General features: G+C 42.3%; 1 protein-coding gene across 1 annotated transcript; it reads right to left on the bottom strand.

The window, feature by feature from the left end:
- Nucleotides 1-58: 58 nt before the first annotated feature.
- Nucleotides 59-11,867, bottom strand: hgsnat (heparan-alpha-glucosaminide N-acetyltransferase). The gene is made up of 18 exons (XM_079337869.1): nucleotides 11,521-11,867; nucleotides 10,324-10,439; nucleotides 10,096-10,232; nucleotides 9,086-9,204; nucleotides 8,928-8,997; nucleotides 8,450-8,519; nucleotides 8,110-8,213; nucleotides 7,523-7,599; nucleotides 7,354-7,384; nucleotides 6,517-6,677; nucleotides 6,289-6,404; nucleotides 5,975-6,096; nucleotides 5,204-5,330; nucleotides 3,625-3,711; nucleotides 3,398-3,475; nucleotides 2,870-2,940; nucleotides 2,523-2,635; nucleotides 59-1,925 (listed from the first exon to the last, which is right to left on the bottom strand). Exons 1-18 carry the CDS (start codon nucleotides 11,768-11,770, stop codon nucleotides 1,744-1,746), a joined length of 2,031 nt encoding a protein of 676 aa, XP_079193995.1. The 5' UTR covers nucleotides 11,771-11,867; the 3' UTR covers nucleotides 59-1,743.
- Nucleotides 11,868-11,903: the final 36 nt, after the last annotated feature.

The following is an 11,903-nucleotide window of genomic DNA, read 5'->3' as shown; positions in this document are numbered from 1 at the left end:
TCATTTTTCATTAAACCAGAAAAGACTATGGAGTTATAATTATACAATAAAACAGAAATATTTGTTGGTAATTTTTATTACATAAATTCATTTCTTAAATGTTGAACATTAAAAAAAAAAAAAGTATAAAAGTTTGTAAATGAACTTAATCTATTAAGACAGTACTACTGAGTTCCTTTCGTTTTTTGTTTTTTTTAAGTTTACAGATGGTGAACATGGTGTGATTTGCATATATATATATTTTAAAGTAATGGCAGCACAGTTTTGGGCACAGACCCGACATCATCATATATAGGGTTTCAAATCAATGAACCTACAGTACATAATTAATACACAGCAGAAATACTTTCTTGAACTTCTACCCTTTTCAGCATCTTCTTTTTTAAATGGTGTTAAAAATAAGAAAAAAAGGGCAAACTCATTGTGCTAATGCAAATATAAAAAGGGCATTTGTAACATATCAAAGATAAACATATCTGTGCTGTGTGTTTTTGAAAAAAAAAAAAAAAAAAAAACCCTGAACGATAAACGCGTGCCTCTGCCGTTGTAAAAATGCAGAACAAGCATCCTTTGGTGGGTTTCAAAAGTCAGCTGAGGAGACCATCTTCACTTCCCCATCAGCCTGTTAAACAGGTAACACGAGCATAATGTCCTGCCACACCACTTGGCAATGGCTGGTGAAACTGTTATACTGTACCTACTCGGACGAAGGAAATGCAAAAGCTCAACTTTTGTGTCTTATCATTTCAAGATGTTGTTTCCTGTTTCTGTAGTGGACTTTCGAATAACTAATAATCCTTTACAGTCTTGTTAATCTCATCAATACCCACTTTAGTTTTAGGAGTAATGCCACAGTGATTTTGATGGAAGCAGAGATCTTACCATAGAAAAGTAAAAAAAAAGGAACTTTTAACCCACGCCAGCCTTCTGCTGAAGTCTGTGACGTAAAATGAGGAATAAAAACCAGCACATTAACACTTACAGTCAGTCCTCATCGTCAGCCTGCAAAGTTCTTAAAGCGTAAAATAGTGCCAGACTGATATGAGAGTTTTGGGCCAATATTGATATTGGCCGAGATCTATAGCTTTAAGAAGACAGAGATACATATGCATGTAATGTATCTATCCCTCAAATACTGTAACCAAACATGTGGAAAAGATACACAGTATAATGAAGACAAGATGTTGTCTCAACTGGAAAGTGGCTGCACATGAACGTGCGTCACCACTTGACACTCTGGGGAGTGATAATGCCTGTTGTCATCTACATAGCGCCCTCTGCTGGTGAAAGAGAACAGCTAGTGTAATACTACGCAACACAAATGAAATTCTTTTGGACTGGTGGATAAATCTCGTGACAATGACACATATCTGCGATAAAATTAGCTGATACTGATCGTCACTGGACAAAATAATATTGGCGGATATTATTGGCTGGCCAAATAATTGGTCAGGCGCTTGTCTAATACCATTCTTTGACATTTTTTTCCCAAGTCAGTCAGGCTATTTGGGATTAATCTGCTATTTATCTGTAAGTCTTTGAAAAGTCTTATGAAGTAGTGACTACAAACAAAAATCAAAAAAAGAAACAAAAAGTGGTATTGCGTGAAAGACAAAACCCATGTTTGTTCACAAAGAACAGCCAATGTTTTTAGAAAATCAGACAATCCTGTGTTCCAAGAAGAATCTAACTCCAGCATCTCTGATGTCCAACAAAGATGATATTGTTTGAGTGTCTCATCATTTAAATTTTCCAGAAAATCCTCTTTCTGTAGAGCACGTAGGAGATGAGCACCCAACAGGAGGTAGCCACAAGGTTCTGAGTGAGATGCTCGGCGTGGGATTGGCTGTCGAACATGCGCCAACGGAAGGGGAAGTACTCCTCAAACACTTCATGGCCCACGTACACAAGGATGGAGTTCATACCTGGAAGAAAAGGTCCAGATAATTTTTTTTTTCTTTTGATAAAAGTCCATCCCCTCCGTCATTTGCCTGCTCCAGTTTTCAGAAAATGTGTGCTCAAACAGGCCGTTTGGCGATTTTCCCTTCATGACATCACAAAGGGCAGTATCCCCTCCCTCAGGTGGGTGACACTCCCATCGCTAGGTGTTTGTTCTGCCCTCTGAGTCTGCCTTCTCACTGTAAACAATTTAACATGTTGCAAGAAAGCCGGAGACACCCGAGCACTTCCAGAGAGGGGGCGTGGTCAGACAACTCATTTACATATTTAAAGAGACAGACACAGAAACAGCCTGTTCTGAGCAGGGCTGAAATAGAGGGGTGTATAGGCATGATCAAATACAGGATCAGAGTGGATTTACAACAACACACTTTACAGACATGTTTTGGGGAGCTCTGATACTTATTTAAACTTGTTGAAAAGGAGAAACATATGTGACCTTAAAGTTTAAAAACAAGTCTGTGGTAGGCTAAGCCAACTCTCATTTTATGATGCCAGCGAAGACAGAGCTTCAACTTGAAATGATAATATACTGTCGCTCATAATTAGAGTACAATACTCACCAGGATAGTAGAAAGGCGCCCCTGACCACCACTTCTTCACATCCACTACGTAGTACACAACTACCAGCAGCACAAATGCAAAACAGGCCAGTGTGGTAACATAGGTGAGAGACCTGAGGGGGAAACAAACAAGTGCATGCAAACAATTTAAAAAAAAACTACAGTTTAAATCATTCATCTGAACTTTTATTTAATGGATTTTATGCAGTCTTACAAACAAGACACAACTTCTCTACACCTGCAACTTAAAGGTCTTGATTTGTAGTGACTTGTAGTGCAGGTGAACAACCTCTGACTATATTGTGCAAACATTTGAGCACTGGTAAAAGCAGACAAATGAACATCACCATAGGTTCTTGTTGACAGGAATGAAGCCCTGGTCTGTGGAGCACTTGGTGAGAGCTGCTGATATGACTCCCTGTAAGTGACAAGAGACTTTTATTATTACATTGTCAGGAGGCTAAAGTGCCATGAAGTAAAACATAGAGACTGAGATCTCATTCATGAACAATGACTTGTATAACATAGTAGTGTTGTAGTGCTGGAAAAAAAGACCGTAACAGAGAAAGCGTAACTCTCCTGGTAGCTTTTTAGCTCCAAACAGTGTCCAAGGCCTATTTTTTTTCCTTTGGATAACATTTATGTATTTAGTTCAAAAGATAAAGCATAGAATTGTTCACTTCTCCTACTTTCAAATATCACCTTAGCTTGGACTCGGTCCCTAAATGCCTCTGAGCACTGTGGTCTTGGGTATGTCTTGGTATCGGTTCGTGCGTTTTTGACTACAGCGCCATAACACAAATATGAACGTCACAACAGATGGGTGTAGACTTGTGCACAGACGAAGCGTTCACTGTGAAGTAAATCGAACTTACCAGTAAGAGACCCCATATGAGGAACCTCGACATGATACTTCTGTGAACGTCCCTGTAGTGTAAGATTATTTTTCCTGCCTGGATAGGATATTAAATAAAAATAAATAAATAAATATGAGAATTAAGGTTTGGTTGTTTCACTCACCTTTATATCACTATCAAGAAAAACATCAGAAACTATGAATGAAAGCAGGAAAAGCACAAGCAGACAAACACACAGTGCGAACCTGTAATCCAAGAAAAGCCATGAGGACGGAGTTGATGCTTCCAAGAATCCCCTCTGGATCATATGGAATACGAGTTCCATAAATCACCTTCGGAAAAACAGACACACTTTTTGTAAACATACTTGAGCTCTCACACTGTTTACCCTTGCATTCCCCGAGATGATCATATTTATTTATAGAGCCCTTTTCTCAACGCAGGTGACGAAGCACTTCACGAGAATAAAACAATTCACACAGAGCAAGGCAAGCCAACAAAGGCAAACCAAACAGATCACGTCAATGGAAATCACTATATAACAGCAGAGTCAGCGACAACAGGGCGGACAATAAACACAAGAGAGATCAGTGAAAAAGCTCTCCAATTAAAGTATGTTTGAATAAGAGATTGACTCGCAGTCTGTTGACCTGATCTCACTGCCGCTCAAACATGTAAGCGTCCTCTGAGGCGTTCTCTCAGGCTGCCTGCTGGCTCATACATCACCCATATGTCAGATATGTAACAAGGAGAAAGGCCATGAAGAGCCTTAGAGGTCAGAGGTTAGATATTAAAATTGGTTGTAAAACAGACCGGGAACCAGAGCAAGGAGGCTCATATGGGCATCATGTGGTCACTTTTGTTGTTTTCTGGTTAAAAGTCTGAGTTCTGAACAATCTGCCTTGTTGATATTTTGGATTTCTGGATGTGAGGAGATGAATGTAAAATGGTCTGTGTGACTTTTGGGGCAAAACATAATGAGAGACTCTCAGATTCTCGTGTTTCACCAAGCGGCCAGCAGATGGCGGTATTAGCTCTGATTTGTTCAGGATCCAGCTCGTCCTACTGCACTGCTCCACCTGCTTCTTCAACATGTTGTCGGTTAAAAACAAGGCCAAACTTGCACGCATCACAATCACAGCTGCCTGAATATCTCCACACAGCCACTGTGTGGAGACTGTATCCACTGAACACCCACCTCACCCTAATTGCCTCAGGATGGATGTACAGCACCGGTACAGAAGGGCTCGCCCCTGAACAGCCCAGAGTGGGAACTTTTGATTCTTGTTTGACATTGTTTTATACACCGTGATTTTGTGTACGTTCTGTTTTTTATTGATGGATAGATAGATACTTTATTGATCCCGAGGGAAATTCAAATGGTATTGTGGCTAAATGTTAAAGTCTAAAGTCTTTGGCTTGAACTGCAGAAAATCGTGTGACAGCCATTTTTATTTAATGATGTTAATGAAGTCATATACTGAACTCAGAAAGCATCAGTGGCTCTAACGAGCAGGTATAACTGAGTCTCATCAGCATAGAAAGAAAAGTCTCTGGATTATATTTCACAAGACAAGAATGAGAAAACAGTCTGGGTCCCAAAAGTGACCCCTGAGGGACGCCAACATCAATCAATAGCTACACAGAACTGCCTCTTTACCAGGTGTGAGAGAGGAACTATTGTAAAGCTGTTAGCATGCTTGCTAGAGGTTCATGCTAGGATACCTGAGATGTAGCATCATGCTTAACATCCCATATATAAAAAAAATCTGAAGACATGCCCACTGTTGCCTGTATGTTTGTGTTGTTCTGCTGTTCACTTACCCGTGAAGAGGGATTCTGGTAGATGTGGTTATCTCCTAACAGCCACCTGTCGATATAACCAGCTGCTCCTCCGGTGCAGTTAGCATACAGGCCCATGTCTCCGATCCCACCTGGACCCAGATAGCCTCTGTTAACCAGAGAAGAGGAAACAGGTAGTGTTGTAAGTGAAGGTACAACAATATGATGACTGAGGGTAACAATAAAAAAAAAAAAAAAAAAAAAAAGGGAGGATGGAATTTTAATTAAATTAATCTTTTCTGAATTAAATATAAGTTCTGCCAGATTCACACATATAGGATCAAATCTGCAGATATTTTTCAGAGGCAGAGAGAAAACTACAAAGTGCTTTCAGTGTTTCGCGGTGAGCTGCATGTGCGAATGCAAAGGGCAAAATTGCTCAACCTGACTTTACCCAGACTTTCTCCTGCAACCTTTCACGTGACGTGAGGGTGAGCTTTTGTGTCACCACAGAAGAATAAAAATGATGACTTTGATAATAATAATAATAAATTTTGTTTGTAAAGCAAATATTTGTAAAAGGGTAGTTAAAAACACAAAACATAAAAAGCAAAAGTTACAGGAAGGCTTTTCGAAAAAGATGAGTTTTTATTCTAATGGCTGATGTCATGTGACCAGTGCACGACAGGTGGGACCTTTGTGCATGTAATGAAGCTTCCTAATCTTTTCTGCTTGAAATTATGTTGTTTTTCCCTCATAAGATACAGCTCGTCCTAAATGTGCATGTGTAAAAAAAAAAGGCTTTGGCCTCACGTTGGGCAATCTGGTACCGGGAGGAGAAAAGTGAGGCACAACCAGACGGTTTCTAAGAGAAGCACACAGAGCCAGGCCGGCCAGTAGAGCAGGATATCGAGACCAGGAGACCAACACGCATCCTGAAAAACACAGACACTCATCAGAGAAACACTTAATATAATACATTTACTGTAGCACCTAAACAGTCAGGTAACACACAAATACAAGATTTTACATGTTTTTATATCCGCTACATAAAAAGGCTCATCAAAAACACTTGGAAAGCAAATATGAAGTTAAAGGATAAAAGTCAAATGGAGCAGTAAGCTGACCGTTGTAAGGATGTCGAGATGACCTCTTGCCACCAACAAATCCAAGCATGCTACTACTAGATAGGAGCAGGCCAGCCGCTGTAACACACCTGGGATCCGCAGGTTGCTCCACGATACTTTGGAGCGGACGAGGATGGAGTTTGAGTGAGCATGCAGGAGGAGAGAGGACAACGTGACTCCAGGGTTTGGTACGCTTTCTGAGAACATAGTGATGATGTTTGTACTCACACGCGCCTTGGCAGTAGTTTGGGTTGATGATGATGACGCCGATGATGAAGAGCTGCAGGCTCCTCCAGACGACTTTCCTGAGCAGCGAGCAGCGTGTGGAGCCTGAGCGGAGCTGGGAGTTGATTGACAGGGCGATGGACGTCCCCATGATAAACACAAACCTGGTGGACGGAGAATACGACGTGCTCATTATTCATTTAGTGGAGATATTTTATCCCATTGCCAAGTAGGAAATCCAAACTTTCAACGCCACGCTGAGAACATTTCTGTGTATAAATGTACCAGTTGACTAAAACAATCAAAGCACGAGCTTGCATCAAGTGATTTAAACCAATGAAAACATCATGTAAATATGGTGACAGGACACTTTGAGTGCACGTGGCGTCTTTCTCATAGTCTAGATTGACGTGATTGATAAACCACTGTAGAGGTTTAAAAAGAAGCCCTGAATAATTGCACGCACTGAGGAGCCTGACTCAGTTAAAATACAGGTACAAACAAGCGATATTTAGAAAGTACAGAGAGGAAGAAGGAAGCTCCCAATAACAGAGAAAAATGATGTACTGTATAAAAAATAAATAAAATATATCAGAAGCGGCCTACTCTTTATTATGTTATCAAGTTGAAATGACAGCAACATGTGATTAAGATTGTGAATGGACATGTTTATTTTTTTAGAATATTTTGTTGATTATTTTCTTATTATTATTTTGTTGTTGTCTTCACATGTTCGAAATAAAACAATAAAATAATGTTATTTCTTTATGGCTGAGAGGAGAATAGATGGAGTCCCGGGTCAACAACACTGCACGAGAAGGCGTTTCAAACTGAACTCACCAAGGGAATACAAGATCTGCAACAGTGAGCCCTGCAAGGACAAAAACAGGAAGCACAGGTTTGAAGTCACGTCAGGCCCTGAGTAACATCAGGATTAAATGCACATGTGACGATTTATTTGTGTCATGAATTGAAAAAAAATCTGGAACTCAAAGTAAGGGGTTCTTACCGTTCCAGCTTTCATGTCTAAAAAACCAGTATCGTCCTCCTCCATAGTTCACAAACACCATGATGACTAAGGAGATGCTGACGGCAAAATGAGAAGATGCATCAAGCATTATAAACGGAGCGCTCCATACTGCATGAACAAAACGACGCTTCAGAGAGAGAGTGAACCCAAGTGATTCACTTCAGGGAGAAAAATGCTTTAAAACAGATGCTGGAGTTGGAGTTGTTCATGTTGGTGTAAGTGGGTAGTTAATCAGTTGCAAAGCAGCGTTTGCTGCCAAGACATCACACCACAGTGACACTCACATGATGCAGCATGAAGACAGATCAGACCCCCCACACACCCTCTTTTTTTTGGGGTGTGTGTGTGTGTGTGTGTGTGTGTGTGACATACACTTCAGAGCTGCTGCTCCACTTCAATCACTTAATCTGCAGCTCCAGCTTGTGACCAGCATGAAAGTCAAATTTAATGTCACACTTTCCTCTGTTTTTTTTTTTTTCTTTTTTGGGGGGTTAAATCCTTAAAGACTGTTCTGTGTTCATAAAAAAAACTAAAAAGTGAACCACGTCGCAGGAGGAGACGCATACCCTCTGAACGTGTCCAGAGAGCGCAGCCTCTTGCTGGGGCTCGGCGGTGGAGGGAGGATGTTGTCAGTCACTGGCGGTACGATCCTGCCCGGGGAGCCCAACTCCTGAGTGATGAAAAGGACAAACAAAGTATCATGACTAAAAGCCCCTCAAGGATCTGCAGCCTGGCACATATTGTCCTGTGTTCTCTGTGTAAACAGTTTGAGCTTGTACATGACTCAAGTCAATAAGCTCGCACATTTTTTCTTTCTAAATCCTTTTCATTATTTGAGGGTTAAAAACTAAACCTAAGAGCAGCTGACATCACATCTTCATATTTGCCCTCTACGTAAACACTCACAGAGTTTATGAGCCGCTCCGTTTCCATGGAGCCGCCGAATCTGAAGAGGATCCCCCTGACGACTTCCAGCCTGAGAAAAGAAGCAGTCCGCCCGGTTAGGACACACGTAGATCCCGCTTTCATTTATTCACGGATCAGTAGGATCGAAGAGGAGGAGCCCTTTTGGGGCCTCTTCGCTCTTTAGCTGAGAGGAGAGAGAGAGCGGGGGACGATGTGCTGCGAGGAGGACTAGAGCCTCGGTACATGGAGCGCTCGACTTAACCGCGAGGCCAAAGAAACGAGCAAGTAAAGTGATGGCAGCTGAAGAGCTCTTTCTTTGTTGCCATGGTAACAAAGACGACACTAGCGTCATATTTATATCCCGACAATCCTGATCGGCACTCTCTGAAGTCACACTTGAAATACCATAATGACGATTTTACAAGTTCATAAATAAAAATCAGCAAAGACTACATGAGACATGTTACAAGCATGTTACCCGTATATGGTTCTTCCGATGGCAGACATCAAGGCGAGTCCAGCGAAGATGACGAAGGCGATCAGGACGGCTGTGTGGACGCAGTGAGGCGTTAATGCAGCACGAGTGCGTCACCTTTTAAGCTTCTGAATAACACTCGCGTCAAAAGGGAGACTCACGCATGTAGCTGTTGACGGCTTCGGCATCCGTCACCACCGAGCAGTTGACCACCGAGGAGTCGTTCAGGTTTTTCACCCACAGCGAGTAGTTTCCGTGCTCACCGAAGTGAAAGGGAACCCTGCAGGGCAAAAAAAAACAAAAAACTTACCATCCATCCATTATGGATGTACACAACAGCTCATGGTCAGAGGACGCCGGAGCTGATCCCCGCTGTCACTGAGCACGATGTGGCCTAAAACCTGAACATGCCTGTCCAGATTATCATCCTACTGCTTTTTTTTTTATTTTTTTTAATTACGAAACTTTACAATTCATACATGCAAGATTTCTGCTGTAAGCATTTAAAGACGAGTTCAATTCTACATTTTTTTTAATTTTACAGATCGTTTTGTCATCAGATTTTCTCTCTGCAGTGTTTAAACTGAGAAGAACTGTGAAGAGTCTTGATGCCCCCCCCCAGTGACTGGATAGCAGCCCGGAGGAGCAGCAGCTTGGTTCGGCATTCATTTGATCTGGAAGTGGCGTTCAAGTTTTCTGCCGGCATCGTCAGGTTTAACTGGCGCATCGAAGCACGAGGACATGAATCAACAGGGACGACTTCAGGCTGCTGGTGTTGGCCACACTCTTGTTTATACCGCGGACGCTGTGATCCTACTCGGTCTGAAACGGGACGCAGTCCAACATGAGAATAACTGCATGATATGTTCATCCGCTCGGCTGAGCTCCATCGTGCACAATGAAGATTTTTAATCTTTCACTTTGTCTGAAATTAAATCACAGTTTAACCGGTGATTAAATTAGTGGGTGGGAAGATCCCTACTTTAAAAACTTTAACACATAACATACTCCTAACGAGCACAGCTTTATTATCAGGTCGTCTAGGACCTACTGTTGTGCAAGACAATCAGTCGTCATCAGGTTTTGAAGTACTAACACGAGACACAGACTTATATTTGCAGTTAAAGGATAAGGATGTGTAAAATGGAGAAATGAGACATCTTTCACTTACGTGCAGAGCTCCGATTTGTCAGAAGAGCTGTTCAGCTGTAGTGATATCTGATGCTGTGTGCTCACTATGAAGTGTGCTGAACTGGGCTGACCAGGACTGGAACCTGCAGGAACCACCCCGAGCTGCTGGTACAGACACTGGCACGAAAAGATCATCATCATTATTTTTATGATGCAGGTCAGGTGACACATCCATTAGATCAGCCACAGAAGAAGGGTCAGTGCGTACCTGGTAGCAGCGGTCTGACACCCAGGAGAGCAGCAGCTCAGACTCCAGCTCATTGTTGACGGTCAGAAGAGCCTCATCCATCTTCAGGACTACGTGCTTCTGATGAGGGACGCCCGCTGGAGGATGATACACAGATTTAACAGGCTAAAAAAAAAAAAGCAAAATCCAGTTTCTGCACGGTCACACCCGACGGAGCAGCTGACCACACCCAGCTGGTGAAGCCACACACAGAACATACTTTCATAGCACTGTATGCAACAAAATCGTAACGGTAACACGCAGCCAATAGACGAGATACAACAATTAAAAACAAATCTTAGGTGTGTCTCGATCCGATATCAACCAGAAAACGAATATCGGGTATTATCCGACTGCAAGCGCTCTGATAAGCAGACCACTTCCCTCTCCAGCTGTGACTCTGGTTCACACTCCAACAATGTGGGTGATGACTATTGTCGAGCCTTTTCTGACATTCAACAAACTACAAAATAAGTCCTAAAAGTATGTATGATTCGTGCTGATATCGGATCGATATCAGTATCGGCCAACACTCAAGGCTGCTGATATCAGTATGATATCGGAAGTGAAACAGTTGCATCGGGACATCCTTAAATATATAAACAGAAGAGATTAAAGAGACGAGCAAACAACGCAGACTACGTATACAATTATGAACATTATTCATATAATCAGACACCCTTACTTTTACCTTTGCACGTTTAAATATGCTCCATTATCCCACTTTGTCCATCACGATCTTGAACAGACCAAAAGGAAATCACACATTCAGACGCTTACCTCAAACCTGCAGCTCACTGCTCCATTTCTGTGTGTGTGGTGATGTTGTGAGGGATGGCTGTTTTAAAAAAGTGTATGGGCTCGGTCTGTGAGCTAGTTTGAAGCTAACAGCAGAAGGAGAGCATGTGAGAGAGCTGTAGAGAGAGAGAGAGAGAGAGAGAGAGAGAGAGAGAGAGAGAGAGAGAGAGAGAGAGAGAGAGAGAGAGCGGGAGAGAGAGAGGGAGAGAGAGAGAGAGAGAGAGAGAGAGAGAGAGAGAGAGAGAGAGAACCGAGGTCACATGCAGAAACTAATCCTTCCACTGCTCTCCAGTCAGGAGGAGGAGGGAGGTTCACTGTCAGCTGTCTGTGAAGCCGGAAGTTGAACCCTCAGCATGTGTGAAAGATGTCGTGTGTACTTACAGGTCGACGTGTGAGCTGTCAGCGGCACCACACACAGAGCGACGAGCAAAGCGACGGGAGCGAGGGACAGCACGTCGTGTTTGTCTGCTTGTTTCATTTCTCTTTTACTTGTTTTCACTCCCTCCACTGACGCCTGCTGAGCTCCTCTCCAGCTTCCCTTTTGCCATAGAAAACACCACTTCCGACAGATCCCTGTTTTGACACTGTACGGAAAGCGGAAAGGGTCAAAGTACAGGAGAACATCAATCATGTCATTGCTCTCCCGGCTACATTTTTGGACTTATAAACCTTTTTTTTTTTTTTTTATCCCAGAAGGCAATTCGGTTCCACAGTCCACCCAGAACACACAAACCAGAGCATGTCAGCGATCACAAGCAAATCTG

The sequence above is a fragment of the Symphodus melops genome, assembly GCF_947650265.1.
Source record: "Symphodus melops genome assembly, chromosome: 2".
NCBI lineage: Eukaryota > Metazoa > Chordata > Actinopteri > Labriformes > Labridae > Symphodus > Symphodus melops.
This window is presented reverse-complemented; position numbering and strand designations above follow the sequence as displayed.